General features: G+C 35.7%; 1 protein-coding gene across 1 annotated transcript; it reads right to left on the reverse strand.

Annotated features, from left to right (window-relative positions):
* Nucleotides 1-8,816: 8,816 nt before the first annotated feature.
* LOC104120902 (abscisic acid receptor PYL2-like) lies at nucleotides 8,817-9,968 on the reverse strand. The gene is made up of 2 exons (XM_070191725.1): nucleotides 9,593-9,968; nucleotides 8,817-9,433 (listed from the first exon to the last, which is right to left on the reverse strand). Exons 1-2 carry the CDS (start codon nucleotides 9,805-9,807, stop codon nucleotides 9,082-9,084), a joined length of 567 nt encoding a protein of 188 aa, XP_070047826.1. The 5' UTR covers nucleotides 9,808-9,968; the 3' UTR covers nucleotides 8,817-9,081.
* Between the last annotated feature and the right edge of the window lie 11,328 nt (nucleotides 9,969-21,296).

A 21,296-nucleotide genomic window follows, 5' to 3' on the forward strand; every position in this document is an offset into this window, starting at 1 on the left:
TATTTACCCGAATTAGTGAGTAACATTTAACGCCACCTGGGCGAGCACCTACCTCGTAGGTTAAAACTCAATAATTACACACACGAATTTTGGCAAATATGCACAGAGAATTTCATACAAGAATTCTCAAATAAGCCTAGCAGGCATGACTCCCTATTAGTACTATAGTACAAATTTAATTTCATAAGGGAGATCTTAAACACAAGAATTTTCATCACAAGGATCTCGTCCTTATATAACTTCCACCGCAGCTCGTAGCCCGGTTTAAACATGTCAATTTATTTTTAAAAGGGAGGATCTCGTCCTTAGTTCTGGATCACAAGTAATATGCATATCGTGCCAATCGAAAATTTCCATTTTCTCCTTTTAAATAATTTCGGTTACACAAAATCACAACACATAATGAACCCCACACCGGTAGGGCATATAATTCATAATTTGTAATTAATTATCCGTAAATTACATCAAAACTTACCGAAATGAGTAACAGAAAGCCACATTTAGCCTCACAGATCTTATTAGTGACCAACATGGAATGATAGGCGTAGTTATCTCCATAGAATCTCCCAACAGGAGTAAGCACATAAGTAGATTATAGTATTACGAAGCTTTCTCATAAGTGGAGCACAATAGGAGAACTCGTCTTGATACTCAGAACCGAATTAAGTTGAGGAAATTATTCCTTTATTTTAAATTGAGGTCGTACCCATAACAACACCATCTGATGTAACGACCTCCGCCATACCATAAAACAAATATAACAGCGGCTGTGTCTCCACCTCTACGATGCCTTCTACCTGCCTGTCCTCCACCTCTAACGGTCTGACCTCCACCTCTAGACACCTGACCCCTACCATAAGTACCCCTGCCTCCAGACAAGGCACCACCAAAACCACCGAACTGAAGAGGCCTCTTATGAGACCTCTGCCCTCTCTCCTGTGCAAGAACCATCTCGATCCTCCTCGCGACATTAGCAGCCGCCTGAAAAGAAATCTCACTTCCGGTCTCCTTGGCCATCTGAAGCCTGATAAGGTGAGTGAGTCCCTCAATAAACCTCCTCACTCTCTCTCCCTTAGTAGGTAGTAAAAGGATATCATGATGGGCCAAATACACAAAACGGAACTCATACTGAGTAACAGTCATACTGTCATGCTGTAGATGCTCAAATTGCTTTCGGTAATCCTCCCTCAGTGTGATAGGAAGGAAATTCTCTAGAAATAGCTGAGAGAACTACTCCCAGGTAAGTGCAGGTGATCCAACTGGTCTAGTCAATGTATAATCCCTCCACCACCTCCTGGCGGAACCCGTCATCTCAAATACAGCAAAATCAACCCCATTGGTCTCAACTATACCCATGTTCCGCAGCACCTCATGGCAGCGTTTAAGATAATCTTATGGGTCCTCAGAAGGTGAACCACTGAAGTGAACTGAAAAGAGCTTGGTAAACTTTTCCAGTCTCAATAAGGCCTCAAAAGACATGGCAGGCCTATCACCGGTCTGTGCCGCAATAACTGGCTGAACTACCCCAACTGGCGGGGCTGTTGGAGCCTGATTCTGAGGAGCTATCTGCTCCGAAGCGGGAGTAGTGGGAGCTTGTGCTCCTCCCCCAGCCTGTGAGACGGCTGGCGCCACTGGAAATGTACTATTCTGGGCCACGCCCTCGATAAGACTCACCAAACTGACTAGAGCGTCCTGAAGCATTGGAGTGGCTATGAACCTTCCGGGACCTGAACTGGTCCAATTGGTACATTTTGAACTGGAACCTTCTCCTGAAGATCCATCTGAGGTTCTACAACAGGTGCGGCTTCTCGAGTTCTGGACTGAGCTCTACCTCTGCCTCTAACGCGACTTCGGCCTCGGCCTTTGCCCTTAGTCGCAGTTGTGACTGAGGGCTCTGGCTCCTGTCCGGTTATAGACGCAGTGCGTGTTCTCGCCATTTGCGAGAGTACAATAATAGAAGAGTTCAATCGTCAGTGATAGAATAAAATCACACGACAGAGTAGAATAGAAGTGAAATTGTTCCTAAACTCCATAGCCTCTGAGAGATAAGTACAAACGTCTCTGTACTGATCCTTCAGACTCTACTAAGGTTGCTCGTAAATCGTGAGACCTATGTAACCTAGTGCTCTGATACTAACTCTCACGACCCGAAATTCCCACCTTCAGACTGTGATGGCGCCTAACATTTCACTTGGCTAGGCAAGCCAATGTTAGAATAATATTATCAATTTTTAAATTTATTAATAACAAAGAACAATTGCGGAAGTAAATTCTAAAATATAGTGAATAATCCATAAAAATTACGGTGTCTAAATACCATCCCAGAATTGGTGTCACACGTGCACGAGCTTCTAGAATAAATACAAATAAAGGTCTGAATAAAATAAAGTTATCTGAAAACAAACACATAGCTAAAGTAAAATAGACGGGGACTTCAGAACTACGGACGTTGTGCAGTTATACCTCAAGTCTCCTCCGAGTGGCTGAAATCCGAGCAAGTCTATAGTACGCCGCTGGGACCAACTCCGAAATCAACACAAGAAGTGCAGAGTGTAGTATCATTACAACCGACCCCATGTACTAGTAAGTGCTGAACCTAACCTCGATGAAGTAGTGACGAGGCTAAGGCGGGTCACTTACATTAACCGGTACGCAATATTAGTAACAACAACAAATAATATAAATAAATCAGGTAACTTATTTATAATAATTGAAGCCAACTCAGCAGTTATAACCAATTATCATTTCCAGCAATTTCCGTTGCAGCGTGCAACCCGATCTCACAATATATTCATTTTAATCAAGTCTGTTGCGGCGTGCAACCCGATCCCCCAATATATATATATATATATATATATATATATATATATATATATATATATAGAGAGAGAGAGAGAGAGAGAGAGAGAGACAGAGAGAGAGAGAGAGATATTTAAATAAGTGTGTTGCGGCGTGCAACCCGATCCTCCAATATGGACTTTTAATAAGTCTGTTGCGGCGTGCAACCCGATCCTCTAATATGGACTTTTAATAAGTTTCTTGCGGCGTGCAACACGATCCTCCAATATATCCATTTCAATCAATTATGTTGCGACGTGCAACCCGATCCTCCAATATATCCATTTACCAATTCTTATAGAAGAAATTTCCCCAATAAATGCAACAATTAATATAAAATTATAAGACAACAAGCATACAATAATTATGATTTAATTATGAAACAAACAATGACAAATAGCAAATTATTATGGACATCAGGGAGAAAATAGGCAGTTTTTAATATTTAATATGCTAAATGTCAAATAACAATTAAGACACATAATTCAAATAGCATGTAACAATTAATACAGGAATTCAAGAATTAATATTTTACAAAGAATAGGAGAGGAATAATTATTATAATAATTAATTCATGATTTAAAACGATTTATGATTTTTCAAGTAATTATGCAAACAATTAATTTGACGACGTATAGACACTCGTCACCTCGCCTATACGCTGTTCACATGCATTTCACATAACAAATAGTTTAAGGGTTCTATTCTCTCAAGTCAAGATTAACCATGACACTTACCTCGCTTTGCAAATTCCAATCAATTACTCGACCACAACTTTTTCTTTTAAATTTATCTCCAAAAGCTTCAAATCTATTCATAAATAATTCGATATACTCAATACGAATCATAGGAATTAATTCCATATGAATTTATTAATTTTTCGGATAAAAATTTAAAATTTATTTAAATATTCGATAGTGGGACCCACGTCTCAAATCCCAAAAAACTTGCGAAATTCGAATACCCGTTCCGCTACGAGTTCAATCATACAAAAATTATCCAATTCCGATATCAAATGGATCTTCATATCTTAAATTTTTATTTTTGGAAGATTTTATAAAAATCTGATTTTTCTTCCATAAATTCACGGATTCATGATATAAATGAGTATGGAATCATGAAATATAATCAATATAGGATAAGTAACACTTACCCCAATGTTTTTCCGTGAAAATCGCCCAAGAATTTCGTGCTTCCCAATTTTACTCTTCGCGAGCATGAGAGCTACTTCGTGAACGCGAAGCTTACCTGGCTTAGCCTTCACGAACGCGAGATGCCCTTCGCGAACGCGAAGGCAATTTTCTGGTTAGCCTCTTTTCATTCGCGAACGCGAAGCTTTGCACCTCAAGCATTCGCGAACGCGTTCACTCTATCGCGAACGCGAAGCACAAAACGTGCCAGCCCCAATTTGCTCTTCGCGTTCGCGAGAGTACCTTCGCGAACGCGAAGAAGAACACACCAGAAGCCTGAAGTCTGCAAAAAACCAGATTCCATAAGTCCGAAATCATCCCGTAGCCCATCCGAAACTCACCCGAGCCCTCGAGGCTCCAAACCAAACATGCACACAAGTCCTAAAAAATCATACGAACTTGCTCGCACGATCAAATCGTCAAACTAACACCTAGAACTACGAATCGAACACCAAATCAAAAGAAATTTTCAAGAAAACTTTAAAACTTATATTTTTACAAACGGACGTCTGAATCACATCGAATCAACTTCGATTCTCACCAAATTCGGCAGACAAGTCATAAATATTATAGTGGACCTATACCGGGCCTCGGGATCAAAATACGAACTCGGGGTCAGTAAATCCAATATCAGTAATTTCTTAAAAATCATTAAGCTTTTAAACTTTTAATTTTTCATCAAAATTCCATATCTCGGGTTAAGGACCTTGGAATTCGATTTCGGGCATACGCCCAAATGTCAAATCACGATACGGACCTACCGGAATTGTCAAAATACTTATCTGAGTCCGTTTGCTCAAAATATTGACCAAAGTCTACACAGTTGAGTTTTAAAGCTCTATTTCACATTTTAATCTATTTTTCTCATAAAATCTTTTTGAAAAATTGTAAGGGATGTGCACGCGAGTCGAGGAATGATAAATGGTACTTTTCGAGGTCTTAGAACGCAGAATTACTTATTAAATTTAAAGATGATATTTTGGGTCATCACAATATACTATACTATACTATACTATATATATATATATATATATATATATATATATATATATATATATATATATATACATCTTAATATAGCTAATGTTATATCGAATATAGCTTTTATATATATATATATATATATATATATATATATATATATATATATATATATATATATATATATATATATACACACACACACGAATGCTTGATCGGTGTATCAATTGAAAATTTAATTATGTTCAATTAAACTTATATATATACTATACTATACTATACTATACGTAATAAAATAAAAAACTAGGTCGCAAAGTTATTTTATAAAATTGCCACAGAATTGCAGCAACCTCTCCTAGGGTATTTCAAGATCAAACTGAGTACTATGTGGGGTGTATCTCCACTACACTTCCAATCTTATTTGAACTCTCATGTCATTTGCAATAGCCACCACTGAAGAAGCTCAGTTTCTCACTTTGGAGAGATGTGTTCAAAGACGTGCCTTGAGGGAAAGAACTATTTTTAATTTTCCCACTACCTCTACTGAATTATTAGACTTTAGGGAGATTACTTACGAGGTCTTAAGCTCTATAATACGCTCAAACTCTAGCCTATATGCTGCAACTGCAACTGATAGGGAATCCAAGTGTAGCGGCGGTGGTTGAGTGAAGGGTAAGGTGGTAGTGGAAAAAGAATGAGATGGAAGGGAGAAGGAGGGCCTGGCCAGTGACGTGGCATGCCATGTGTCATCCACGTCATTGGCATGTCAGGCCACATGTAATATTACTGGTGGGTTCTAACGGCGGAGGGGTATTTTTGCACTAATTATGTAACGTCGGGGGTACTGGTGAACCGAAAGTCTAACGAAGGGTATAAATAATCCTTTTCGCATAGTAGAAAAATATTTTTGACCCTTTTTCCTTTTGTAATTTACGTTCCTCTACACATATTTAGAGTTTTAGACTATCAATGACTATAGCCCCGCTTCAATTTATCATCTCGCATCTAACTCTCGCTTAAATAGCTATATTAATTAAATATTACATTAATTATGTAATGTTTAAAGTGTGTAACTATTTTTTTTCTTGCTTTAATATTTAAAAGCGAGTAACGTTTTTGGTCTTAATATTCTATTTGATATTAAAAATAAAAACAAACAGAATATTAACTACTATAATCGAGTAGAATACAAATTATTTAAGGGCTAATCCTTAAATATTACTGCATCATTTCAAACCAAAACATTGAGTTACTTTTATTAGTTATTAATTAAGCTATTCTCATTTAGAAAATAACTTGTTCTGACTTAATTTAAAATATTAATAGTAAATTTATATTTTTTGTATATATAACAAGAAAAGTAACCTAATCAGAAAATGACACGAACTCAAATTAGAACTCATGGTACTACCATTCAAATTATAATTTCTCAAACAACTATCTTTCAAGGTGCAATTGTTCAAACAACAATCTTTAATTCAAGCATTTAATGGGGAAAGTCTATAACGTAGAATTGGTACTCCTTTAGAAATAATTGTAATATTTTCATGTCCACTTCTAATGTAACATGTGTTTTTCCTTATGCTAAAAGAAGATATCTCATCTTATTAAAACTATTAACAAATGAATTATCAATGAAGAAAAATGCAATCTCTTTGGTTGTACACAAGTTGACGTGATTTAAATAAATTAGGGACTTCTTTCTCTTAAATTTAACGTGCTAAACAATTACCAAAATATTTTGCCTATGAACTTTTGTGCTACCAATAAGCCTATGCTTAAAAAAATTTATTGTAAATTTCAAATTAGAATATGAGGAAAAGACAAGACAAACACAAAGAAAAAGCAAGTTCATGATATATTGATAACCTTTTTTTATTTTTTTTCGTTGATGTTTAATTCCAGCAAAATAAGTTTAAAATCAAATGGCTAATTCAGAGATGCAATAATTTTTATTGAATAAAGACGCATATGAAAATTTATATCTTTAAATATTTTATTTAAATAAATTTGAATGATCTTTACAAATTGATTGGAGTAATACAATTAAGAAAATTATTTTTGTAATTAAGTGTTGGCCCGTGCCGTGCATGGGCCATTCCTCATCTAGTTTTATAGATAATCTTATGGAATGTCAAAAATAAGTCTAAACGTATCAATTTCTAGTCATTATCAAAACTAGCCAAGCGCATACAAAAATTAAAAATCTAGATAAATAAGGATTCTTTTTCTCCAAGAATCACACGCGAATATCTCTTTACATATTTTTAAGCGTGATCAGGTATAATAAATGCAAGATGGAAAGAAAATTTCATGAATGAGGTAGCAAACAAGGTGATGAAACACAAATAAAAAAATATACTACATTTCAAAAACCTAAGAAAAAAGGGACATTTTTCAATGGGTCTGATTGAACTTCATGGAAAACATATAGATTAGTCAATATACAAAATTTGAAGAAGATTGGAGGTGATTTAGATTGATTTGGTATCTAGTCAAAGTTGAGTTTCAAAATTCTTCAACGACACTTGTACCAAATGTGTATCTCACACACATGTATCTCACACACATGTATACATGAATATACATGTGATATACATATGATACATATGTGATACATAGCACCTCAAAACTCCACCAAATCATCCAAAATCTGAGATTCAAACTCCTTAAGATGTACCTAATCTATTCCAACAACACCCACTCAAAATAAAGCAGAAATTTGACATTTTTTTTCTACAAATAATTAATTGGCTAGTATTAGTAGCATTTGCCTAATATTAATAATATCTTATAAATTGGCTAATTTTTGTACTAATTTGCTTATTGACATAACTGGTAGTTTCTCATTTTTGTAAGTTTAAGTATGATGTCAGTTGTGCATAAAGTTGTTTCTTGTTTCATTTGGTAAAATGAATTACTCCTGGTTTGGAAATTTTAATAAAATCGATATATCTATGCAGTTTAATTGGCTGTTGAAGATTCGCACAATAGAGAAATATTATGAGGAGTCGACATAAGTCTCGTGGTCTACGGTTCCACTTTGATCTCATTCACTATTATCGTAGAAACTAAGTATTATTTATTAAAAAATGATTTTGCGATGGAGGGATTCATAATTGTAACATGTCTTGAATGGTATGTAGAAATCCATGTTTTTCTATCAAGTAAAAATCAGATAACACGGAGTTATGATCAGAATTGTCTCACTATTATCATTCCTTTAAAATAAAATAAAAATACTACATGTAATCTTAATAATAGTTAGACATGTAAAAAAAAAAAAGCTGTTTGTATTACACTTGGTAAAAGTAAAGCAAAAGATAGTTGCAACATGAAAAATTTATCCAAAGATTCGAACGAAATGAAGCAATCATTAATTGGAGAAAACAAAAATAATACGCCGCCAAAGTGTTTCAATGGCACCCAAAGCACCTCTAACCAAAAGTCTTAGTCAACAAAATAAGATCTTATGATCAAAGTGGATTCATAATTTTAATTTTATGGGTTTTTATAAAAATTTCAAGTTGATATACAATAATAATTGGATTAACGGATTGGATTTCAAACTAAATTTTTTTATACATTTAATAAATTTTACAATACAAATACAGAATTTAGGCAAAAGTTACTGAATTCATGAGAACCCATAACTAATGCACCGAATCCGCCCCTGCTTATTATATAAACAATCAACAGAGCATAAGAAATAAATAAAAATATACAAACAATTTCCAACTTGCAAGAAAACCAAATGCTAACCACTAAGAAATAGTACTATTCAAGAGGTGTTTTCTTTTTCTTTATTACAGGAAAAAAGAGAAAATGTGTAAGAGATACTGCCAAATCATCACCGCCCACTGCCACCATTCATCACCGCTATCAATTTAGAAGCAGATGCAATGCACAATTCATGACTTTAACTGGATCCAATATATTTTACGCGGAACAAATATATAATATATGAAAAATTATTAGAATTGCAACAAACGTTAAACAATATTGACCCAAGATTACAAAAGTGCATTGAGTGAAATAGTGAAAACACAAATATTAAACCTATCAAATGCACCTATAATTCGTGCCCATGCAAAGCAGCCATTGCCACCACACCAAGTTTTTGTAGATTTAACTTAACAACTGTATCTGTGAACATTTTAGTGTCTTCTTCAGTATTCCCTTCTGGAATATCCACAATGTATGACTCTAAAACAATGGTGTAAACTTTTCCATCTTTCTTGAACTCATTCACTGATGTAACTGATCTGTAGTTGTTCAGCCTATGCTCACCCCCTACAACTCGAAAGCTAAGGATGTGTTTCTCGTCGTCTAAAATCTCTAGGCGTTCTGTACTTGTGGATGCAGGTATTCCTGATACAACTGTCACTTCCCTTATGCTGCCGACCTCACCTTCACCTATTATTGAGACATAATATATAGTTAAATAATTAAAATTGTGTTATTCCTACTCGTTTAAATTTATACAGATTAAATTATCACACACATTTCAATATGTTATTTGTTTCATTTAAAATTTGATAATATTTTAGGTTAGATGGTCATACACTTCAATATCTGTCGTCATCTTGCAGCTTTTGATGAAGTGCTTGTACTTCTCAGGGTTGTCAAAGCGGCGGACGAAGGGCCATACGACGTGCGCAGGTGCGTCAATGCGTTGTGTTATAAGAGAAGTGCAAGTGTTGGGGAGATGGTCAAAGGTATGGTAATTTTGAATCAATGCCTCCAATTCTGCAAATTCTTCTTCTGTTAGCCCTTGAGGAACTTGGCCACCATCCATTTTCGCAAATCTTATGGATTAAAAGGAGAAAATGGTTGTTTTTTAAATCACCAAATTAGAATTATATTAATATGAAATTGGCTAAGTCTGGGACTCTGTGTTGATAGGGAGGTTGAAAAAGGAGTTATAGGCTTTTTGTTGGGAGAAATATAAGTGATGCTATGTGGGAATGGACTGTTTGGCTTTGTTTATATATAGTTTATATTTAAGTTATCTTTTAATTTCATATTTTTTCGGAGAGATGTCATAATTTAACCTGCAAGCAGGTTAGTTTTATATTGTTAGAACTGAAATTTAAACTCTTAGATCTTCTTATCGGTTTTAGGACAGATATGCCCATTGCTTTCCATATTATAACCAAGTTGTCAGAAGTGAGTATTGTCTTTTTGCTAAATGAGGGATTAAATTAAAAACGAATAAAAAGAGTAATGTCGTTGACCATGTCATTACTAGATCTAGAAAGAACGTAACATGCACAAATATTTTAATATGTATACTTATTTCGAGTCAGTATTAGCAATGAACTGGTAAAGATCAATTGTTTTTTTATGGAGTGTTCTTTTTGTAGATACCTATGCGCTAACAAAACTATGAAATATTGATACTGAAACACGAAACTAATTTTCACTTAAAATGTGTTGTCTAAGAATTGTATGTTGTCTATTGCACTCTCCACTAGCTTGAGATTAGAGACAAATTTCCTCTCTATGTGAGTTTATTTTGTCACTTTTTAACAGGACATTTGCAAATTGCATTTGTGATTTGTCTTTCATTTCTTAATTTCTTGTATGATAAATAACAAAATGCTAACAGATGTCCTAATGAAATGCGAAACAATATGTTTATTGTTAATGGGAGGCGGGAGCAGATAGTGATGAAATTGGAATATGTCAATTCCAATATATTCAATATTCAATAATATAAAAATAGCAAAACACGTGCAATTATATTCTGTACAAAAATACGTTCATGAGTAAAAGTAAACATTGATGTCTACTTAACCGAAAGTGCTCCAGTACAGTAAGAAAAGTAGAGAAAGGTAAATTACACATGAAGAACATACTTTACATTTAATGTTATATTTTCAGATATTTCAAAAGTGAACTAGAACAAAATTGTATGGTTATGCAAGTTTATTACTCTAAAAATAATATTACTTCTCAAAGTTAAATAAGTTTCATTTTTAATTAAATAAAAGAAAAAAAAAACTATATTTTTGAAGAGGGGTTATAATTTTGATGGTTTTGGCAGTATTCACAAATGAAAAACTGTAAGAATTCACCTTTTTGATTTAATTTATTTTTACTCTATTTACACAGATGCTGAAGATTCAATTGAACTCCGTCGCTATAAACGTGATTTGTAAATTAGAAGAAAGAATAGGGCAATAGGGTAAAAACAAATGAGGACAAACAGCCTAAAAGAATGGTGTAGTCGCAATTGTTGAATAGTTAGATTCGTGAATCATGTGAGGAGTTTAACAAACTACCTCGCGTGATCAAAACTCAACTTTCTAGCATTCAACCCTGCCCACAAAATTTTGAATAACAATTTTGAGATAAAATGCAAGATGATTTTATCTAATATTTGATAAACTTTTAAATTTTAGGATTAGTAATTCTGAATGATTATAATATTATTTTTATACCAATAATTATATCACGATTGTGGTAATTTCGAAATTTTTATACCAGATATTTCTTTGAACTTAGAAGTATGAATTACTTTCTTTTATCTCTTGTGTTTTTGGTTTCCGCAACCTTATTTAATACTAATGTTCTTCTTTGAAATTCTTTCTGTTTAGGTTGTAATAAATAAAATTCAGCATCAACGATAGTTACTCTAATATATATATATAACGGTGGTGTTGTATTAATGAATTGTTCCAATCTTTGGAAAGTACCTCGTTTGTGTTGAACTGATAATTTTAATTTGTGGCAGGAATAGTATACAACAGGGGATAAACTCTTTCTTTTCGATCAGTTTGCGTTTATCTTGATTATTTTACTGAGTACCTAATACCTTTATCAGCAGTACAAATACATAATAATTATGTCCATCGAAGGTTAAGCTGATGGGAAAAGATCATTCGTATGTTTTGCCTTCGCTGAAATTTGAACATGAGACTTCACGATTCTCCTATATCTGATTGACCACATCCTTAGGTGCTACATTAGAAGATAAACTAAAAAACTTGTGAAGAAGAGTGAAACGATCTAATATCAGATAAACCAATTTGGAAGTTAGTTTATTCATTCTACAAAGGAAATAAAATAACTAAATAATCACATTGTCGAGGAGTTCTAGCTTGACTACATGTCAAAGGTTGAATCCGTGAAACTTTGTAGATAATATCTTTGTCGTCTTCATTTATGTAAGGTTTTCAAAGAGATCTATAATGTTTAGACCACTCCATTCATACTTGCCTTAAAATTTTGGATTAAATAATCAGATCTTTCACTTGATATCAGAGTCAAAACTTTGATAAGCTCTCATTGCCTTAGGGTAATTAACCATGACATCACAAGAAGTGAATTTGTTCGAAGAATGTACGTAGTAAATCTGTGTTTTTAGCAGACAACCTGTAATTATGCTAGATTAAATCAAATACTACTCAAAACTATCATTAGTAGCAATAAAACTTGCCCAAATGTTATGCTAGATTCACCATTAGTTAAATAAATTTTTGATTTAAAACATTATTTGCTTCATTGACGACGCCTTGATAATAGGCACATGAGATGACCCTATAGGTCATTTTGAGTTCTAGCCCTTATTTCCGTGTCCTGAGACCTCGATTAGCTCCGTTTAGTATTTTTCGAGTTGCGTGCACAGTTCGTGACTTTTTCAGAAAGTTTTTATGTAAAAAATGGGAGAAAATATGAATTTTAGCGTTAAAAATAATTTGAGTTGACTACGGTCAACATTTTATGTAAACGTCTCCGGATTGATATTTTGACGATCTCAGTGGGTCCGTATCGTAATTTTAGACTTGGGCGGATGCCCGAAATTGAATTCAAATGTCCCTAACTTGATTTGACGTGATTTGTTGAAAACTAGTAATTTGAAGGTTTAAAGAATTTCGAAATTTGACCGTAGGTACACTTTATTGCTACCGGGTTCAGATTTTAGTTTTGAAACTTGGTATAGGTTCATTTTACTATTTAAAACTTGTCTGCAAAATTTGGTACAAAACGGAGTTAATTTAATACGATTCAGACACTCGGTTGTGAATTTGAAAGTTCTTGAGTTTCTTTGAAAATTTCATGCATTTTGATGTCCGATTTATAGTTTCAGGTGTATATTTGGTATTTTGATCGCGTGAGCGAGTTCGTATGATATTATTACACTTATGTGCATGTTTGGTTTGGAACCCGAGGGACTCGGATGAGTTTCAGATAGGCTACAGATCAATTTTGGACTTAAAGTTACAGGTTCAGCCATTGTGCTGGTGTCTAGTGCATTGTTCTTCACAATCGCGAAGCTACTCTCTCGAAACTCTAGCATTCAACCTTGTCCACAAAATTTCGAATAACAATTTTGATATAAAATGCAAGATGATGTTATCTCATATTTGATTGAACTTTTTAATTTTAGGACTTGTAATTCTGAGACTAATTATACTATAATTATAATATTATTTTTATACCAAATAATTATACCACGATTGTGGTAATTCCGAGATTTTTATACCAGATATTTCTTTGAACTTTGAAGTATGAATTACTTTCTTTTATCTTTTGTTCTTTTGGTTTCCGCAACCTTATTTAATACTACTGTTCTTCTTTGAAATTCTTTCTGTTTAGGTTATAATAAATAAAATTCAGCAGCAACGATAGTTACTCCAATATTTTGATGCATGTAAAGATGTATATCTCTTTTACAGTGTTTTTGGAACGACCCAATCTATTGTTTTGAGTATTTGCATTTCGTTCAGATGTTTGAAGTCTTGAGTAGCTTCATATGATATATTATGACTTGTGTGAATCGCCGATATTGGTTTTCAGGTGATTCAGGATAGATTTGGAAGAAGGATTCTCCACACGGAAGCTTTAAGTTGGAAGAGTTGACCAAATTTGACTTTTCTGTATTTGACCTCAGATCGGAGTTTTGATGATTTCGTCAGGTCCGGATAGTGCTTTAAACTTGGACGTATGCCCGAATTTGCATTTAAATGTTTCTAGAAGATTTCGATACTATTTGGCGAAATTTGAAAATTTAAAAGTTTGGAATGTTCATAAGTTTCACCGGGAGTTGACTTTGATGATATCGGATTCGAATTGTGGCTCCAGGATTTGGAATAGGTTCGTCATGTGATTTAAAACTTGTGCGCAAAAATTGAGGTCATTCCGAGTTGATTTGATATGATTCGGCACAAGTTTTGGAAGTTGAAAGTTCGAAAGTTCATTAAATTTAATTTGAGGTGCGATTCATAGTTTTGATATTGTTATGTGTGATTTGAGGCCTTGAGTAGGTCTGTGTTATGTTTTGAAACTTGTTGGTATGTTCGGACGGGGTCCCGAGAGGTTCGGGTGAGATTCAGACGTGTTTCAGATCATTTGTCTCATGTTGCATTGTTGTAGAGGGTCTGGTGCTGGTGTTTCTGCATCTTCGGAAGAATGGACGCAGATGTGGGTCCGCAGATGCATACCGGTGGTCGTAGAAGCCACGCAGAAGCGAAAGGGGCTGAGTTTGGAAACATCGCAGATGCAAAATTTTGGGATGCATCTGCGGTAGCGCAGAAGCAATGGCTGGGGCGTAGAAGCGAGATCTTGCGCAGATGCAAGTTTTGTGTCGCACCTGCGTTGTCATATAAGTGGATGGTTTTTCGCAGATGCGAGTGGTCGATTTTCCAGTTGTTTTCGTAGAAGCGGACGTTATGTCGCAGAAGTGATGTTGCAGAAGCGGTTGTTTGTTCGCATTTGCGAAAATGTCTGGGTCGAGTGTATTTAATTAGTGGGTTTGCTCATTTTATCACATCTTGAGTTGGGGAACTCGGATTTGGGCGATTTTGGAGAGAATTTTCACCACATGGATTGGGGTAAGTATTTTTTACTCGGTTTTGATTATATTCTATGATTTCATCTTCGATTTTGGCATTTGATTAAAGCTTTTTCAAAGAGAAATTGGGAGTTTTTGTCTAAATTTTTCTAAAGTGAATAATTGTGATTTGAACATCGATTCGGATTGTGATTAAGCCGAACACTTTAAAATAAAGAATTGTGAGCACCAAGGTGATTTTATCTGATATTTTTCGATTTGATAATATATATGTTCTATACTTGTTGAAATTATGAACTGTACAGGTGATAGCGAGTATCATTTATAATTCTTTCTTCTATTACCTCGCCGATGTTAGTTATGATACTTATTGAGTACATGAGATCGGTTGTACTCATACTACACTTCTGTACCTTGCGTGCATATATATGAGTTGAGATGATGTGGATGACGGGAGCTGGCACTGAAGACGTACATACGTTCCGTATATGGCTATCACCTATCCTTGGTAGCTTTAGATTTGAATTATGTTCATCTACATTCTAAACATATGTTGTATTTATTTTATTTTAGTTTTATAAATCTAAGTCTTAGTGGCTCATGACTTGTACTACCAGTCCTAGGGTTATTGTATAAAAGTTCAGTTAATTCATCATCTATTTCCTTGTAATCTCATTTGGATTGTGTTATTGTTAATTGGTTTACCTAGCGGTTGGGTTAGATGGCATCACAACTAGTTGGATTTTGGGTCATGATAAGTTGGTATCAGAGCTCTAGGTTCATAGGTTTTACGAGTCATAAGCAAATGTCTAATAGAGTCTTGCGAATTGGTATGATGACATCCATATCTATCTTTGAGAGGCTACATGGTATCTTGGATAAACTTCTCATCTTTTTTTTCTTATCGTGCGGCGTTGATTCAGCTTGAAGCGTATCTCTTTGAATTCCTTCTACTCACTCGTATGTTATGTGAGTGCTCGGTATCAACTGTTCCTCAACGACTTGTGATGTCATGGATGAGGTATGAGATGTGTTCTTTATGTTGTGAAGATGGGCCAGTCTGGAGGACTTGAGGCTGGATTTTAACCGCAGCTTGGGGCTCGGTGGTTTCAGTGGTATGAGAATGTGCATTTAGACTTATATGTCCGGTAGTGTCCCTAGGAATGGGACTGATGGCTCAGTGAGTAGTTGGATAGCTATATGATAAGTATGATGTTACTGTGAAATGTGTTCAGATGGCTTAGATGTGACGAGAAGAGTTTGTTTGGGATGTGAAAAGGACTATTTGGTGATTGATGTCATGACCCAATTCCTACTATAGGCTGTGATGGAACCCAATGTTGTCGTTAGACAAGCCAATGGTGAACTATCCATTTAATTATTCATTTTATTATTTTTTTAAATTCATGAATTTTATTTAATAAAGAAATCAAGAATAAGTAGTTATGGTGATGTAAAGCATAAAATAAAACATAAGAGTGAAATAGTGATATTAATAGACAAAAACCATAAATTTATACTAGAAATTCTTCAAATCTGGTGTTACAAGTGCACGAGCAATCTAATAAATATACAAAACCTCCTACACTACTGTCTGAAGTAAGATAGACAGAAAAATAAATACAACAAGGAGGAGATTCCGGGTGCTGTAGAACGGAGCATAGGAAATAGCTCACCACTAGGTCTCAGGATAATGGTGGTGCGTGCCTGACTGGCCACCAGATGTACCTGCCTCAGATCCTGTGCATAAGTGTAGTGTGAGTATGTAAACATGTACCCAGTAAATATCTAGTCTAACCTCTAAGAAATAGTGATGAGAGGTCGACGTCGACACTTACTAGAGGTCAATAAATAAAGTGCAGGAATTATAATAGGCATGAAATACAACAGTAACAATAGTATAAGAAATAATAAATAATGATTCTTTAACATAATATCAATTTAAAACCTTCAATTATCACATTCCAAATTTAATACATAAGAGCCACCAGGTAATTATCAAGTCTCATGTCTAGAAAGAAACATCAAGTATAATCAGACTCCTAGCAACATCACTCATGGTTTATGCCGAGGTCGTACGACCTGATCCAGAATAATATGTACACTGTCGAGGGTCGACTGACACGAATCATAGATATATCTAAATATACTTCCGAGGCGTTCGACCCGATCCACAGGAATAGAGAAACTCTACAGACTATGATCAACGTCTACTACACAGTAATAATATTCAAAGAAGGCATAATTTCCACTAACAATCAAGTATTCCGCCAAAAACTCAAGGTAATGAAGCTCGGTCTCATAAAATCCCTTATCCAATTTCAATTAAAATTCAAGTAATTAAACTAACATGTTGGGTGAAAATAATACAAGTAATACATGGTGAAGTCCTAAGTCTACCCGGACATAAGCATAATTTTAGCTACGTACGGACTCTCGTCATATCGTGCGTACGTAACACCCACAATTACTGGCAAATAACAATTTAAAATACCTACTGGGATAATTTTCTTTTACAAGGTTAGGCAAGAGACTTACCTCGCTTCCAAGTCCTCTTTCCGATCCACAAATCACACTAATAGCCTCATATCGGTGCCAAGTAATCCGCAACTACCCAAAGGTCAAGCAAACTAATCAATATATGCTCAAAGGTTCATAATTTAACTATTAGAGTAATTACCCAACCCAATTTGAAAGATTTCTAAAATTAATCCCCGGGCTCACGTGCCCGGATTCCAAAAATTTTGTGAACAAATATTACCTACAACCTCACGAACACAAATATATAATTTCTACTCAATTCTATAATTATTTTCGTGGTCTAATCCCATTTTTACCAAAACCTAAGTTTTTAAACAAAATCCTAAAAGCTCCACAATTTATATGTTAAAATCTACCCATAATCTATGTATTAAACTCACATTATGTAGAAATTATTTACCTCAAGGTGCTAGGTGAAAAACCCTCTCCAAAGAGCTCTAAGATCGGCCAAAAGTTGAAAGAAATGAACAAATGAGCCTAAGTCCCGTTTTTAAAACAAGTCACTACCCAGGCCTTCCTTCTTCTTGATCGCGAAAGTTCCCTCGTGATCGCGAAGGAAAAACAACCAAAGCCCTAAAAAGCTTCTTCGCAATCGCAAGATGGCCGACACGGACGCGAAGACCAGACCCCGCCCAACAATGCGCACACGACTCGCCCTTCGCGAACGCGAAGGGCATTTGACTTGCCCAGACCTAGGCCCAGGCCTTTTATGCGAACGCGAATAGGGGATCGCGAACGTGGAAACCAATGTTCCAAAGTTTTGTGATTGTGACCCCGCTATCGCGAACGCATAGAACAAAAGTCCCCAGCCCCATTTCCTTCATCGCGAACACGAGGCCTTCTCCGCGTTCGCGAAGAAGAAAACCAGAACAACAAATTTCAAAAATTTGAACTTAGCTCCGGGTGGTCTGAAACTCACCCGAGCCACTCGAGACCCTGTTTAACTGTATCAACAAGTCCATAAACCTAATACGGACCTTCTCGAAGCCTCGAAACACATAAAACAACATCGAAACTAAGAATCACACCCTAACACCAAATTAATCAACTTATGAACTTCAAACTTCTTCAACTAAATCCGAACGCAACGAAACATACTTAGACAACTCGGATGTAAGGCCCCGTAAATTTTGCCTAAAAACTCGGGGTTTTGTGGTACCGAAGTAGGCTTATGTGTTGACCGCGGTGCGGACTTTTTGGGTTGAATAGTATGTTAGGGAGTAAAGGAAAATATTTTGGCGGAAAAAGATATTTCTATGGCCAACTATGCGGCCACAGAATCACTCCGCGGGCCGCAGAAAGGCCGCAGAGTGAAGCAGAAAATTGGGCAAGTTTGGATGATATTGTGCGGTCAACTATGCGATCGCAAAATCATTTTGCGGGTCGTACATCGACCGCGGAACCGGCATGAAAATTTTTCGGAGGGAGGTTCTGCAGCGCATTATGCGACCGCAGAATAGGTCTGCGAACCACAGAATGGCCGCAGAGTGGGGAAGAATTGCCTAGTTCCGGAGGGCCATTTTGCGGCCCATTTTGCGGACCGCTAAAGCATTATGCGGTCGCATATGCGACTGCATAATGTTTTTCGGAGCTTTAGTTTTTTAGTTTTATAAACCTGACCCCATTCTTATAAAACAATGTTAAGGGTCATTTTAGAAGGTTCAAACTCACATTTTAGAGAGAGAGGAAGGTGGTCTAGAGTGAGAAGAGAAGTTCTAAGTCATTTATTCATCAATATTTGTTCAAACCTTGAAGATTTCTCTAGGGTAACTTAAAAGGTCTTCTACCAAAAGGTAAGATTCTACACCTTAACCCTTAATTTCAAAATTTAACTAAAAATGGGCAATTAGTAAAGCAATTCTTGGGTATGAGAGTTATTTTTTTTTACATGCATGTACCATCTACGGTAATGGGAGGATTATTGAGCTCTTTTGGATGAACTTTGAGTAGTGGGGTGAGAGAATCCACCATAGGAGGACCTTGAAACCTTAATGCACACCTAGTGTTTGATAAAATGCTCAAGTGAGTTGGAACTATGAACTCCTTCGTAATTTGTGTTCAATTTTGCTATATCTCTAAATAGATCGAAGTGGCTAGGATCTCCGAAACATTATAATAAATTAAAAAGCTCAAGGCAAGGTATGTTGGATAAACTCCTCTCTTAGAATTGAATTCCCACGATGATCTTGTAAATCCAGAGTTGTCCATTATGAATTGACTTTTCTGAATAAGTTTGGCATCTGATGATATATATATATATGAATATGTTCAAAATGTGTTCCGGAATGTTCTTATCATATTGTGCTGTTCTTCGGGAGAATATTTGAAGTATGGGTATGTATTAAAATGTTATGACTTCAAGTCAAGTCCAAATGAAAGTGATCACATCAATTATATAAGAGATCATATGTGCATAAGACCCTAATTTGCTCGAGTATGTATTTAAAGTCTTAATTTGAAAGGCCTTATTGTTGATTATCCATGATAATGATTGAAAATGGAATAGTGAGCTTGAATTATGAAGTACGGCCAATGTGCAAAGAATGATATTGCGTTATGGCCAATCATGCCGATAAAATGAATGATATGTAAAAGAATATGAATTGAGTGGTAAATACCCTTAATAATAAATGCCTTGGGAGTATCGTTTAGCTACCGAGGAAGGGTAGGTCGGAATAACCTAACCCCGAAACTACACATACCAGTGTAGGAGTGACTGAGGGGTAAATCCCCGTGTTAATGTAATGAGACTATTTCCCCTTATATGGGATGAGAATGGTGTGTTGAGATATTTTACCTTTAAATGGGATGAGATTATTTCTAGAGAGATGTGATATGATCGACACACAGCATTGTGGTGAGACAACTTAGCTGATCGGGCTGAGATCTGACGACATACCGCGCACATGGTGGTATTGTGAGTGTACGTCTCGGGGTGAGATGACTTAGATAGTCGGGCTGAGATCAAACTCCGTGATAAAATACAGTGGTGTATCAGTGCTAAAGATCTCCTAACTTAAATTACCGAGACCTATTTGAACCTTAACTTGACACCTTGATACTGTTTGAGTCTTTTATTGATTTTATATTTTATTTTCCGTTTACTGTTGCTCGTTCTATTGAGAGAGTGTTTAGGTTTACATACTAGTACTATTCCATATGTACTAACGTCCCTTTTGCCGGAGGCGCTGCATCTTTAATGGATGTAGGTGGTTCAATAGCAGGTGGTATCGATCAGTGATAGAAGCCCACCCTCTCCTCAGCTAACTTGGTGAGCCCCACTTCATTTCGGGGTCCCGTATTTCTATCCTTTGTACATAGCGTTTTGAGGTATAGCCGGGGCCTTATTGTCGGCACTTTCATAGCACTCTTTTGTTTCCTGTTAGAGGCTCCGTAGACATAGTGTGGGTTGTATCTATTTTTGGGAAAGTTAAACTAAAAATGTTGTAGTTGTATCATCTGTTCCACTTTAACTATGAATGTACAATGTACTGTTTTGAATATTTGTTAAGGACGTAACTAATGAAAATTAAATGGTGTTGTTCACGTGACTTCTTACTGACTAATTAATGAAATGTACTCTTCTCTTTATTTGTGGGTGATTTGGGTAGACGGTGTTGTGCAGGCTTGCTCGACCGAGGTAACTCTGTTGAGCGCCGGTTGCGCTCCCCGAGGTCGAGGCGTGACATCGGAATGATGCCAAATTTTGGGTACAAGTCATAAATCACCATACAGACCTATTCCCATGCTCGGAATTCCAAACGGACATTGATAACACCAAAGTCTAATTCAAACCAAATTTAAAGAACTTGAAAACCTCCAATGCGCCAACTTTCAACATTAAGCCAAAACACTCACGGATCACCCGAAACTCGATCCGAACACATACCCAAGTCCAAAATTATCATACAAACCTATTAAAACCATCAAATCTCAGTTCTGAGGTA

This window comes from Nicotiana tomentosiformis, chromosome 12 (genome assembly GCF_000390325.3).
Source record: "Nicotiana tomentosiformis chromosome 12, ASM39032v3, whole genome shotgun sequence".
In the NCBI taxonomy this organism is placed as follows: domain Eukaryota; kingdom Viridiplantae; phylum Streptophyta; class Magnoliopsida; order Solanales; family Solanaceae; genus Nicotiana; species Nicotiana tomentosiformis.

Excerpts from the sequence above, each read along its gene's own strand:
- LOC104120902 (XM_070191725.1), bottom strand. The coding sequence starts at position 9,807 with ATGGATGGTGGCCAAGTTCCTCAAGGGCTAACAGAAGAAGAATTTGCA. Across the intron at positions 9,434-9,592 it reads TTCATCAAAAGCTGCAAGAT|AATAATAGGTGAAGGTGAGG; the intron begins GACGACAGATAT and ends ATATTATGTCTC.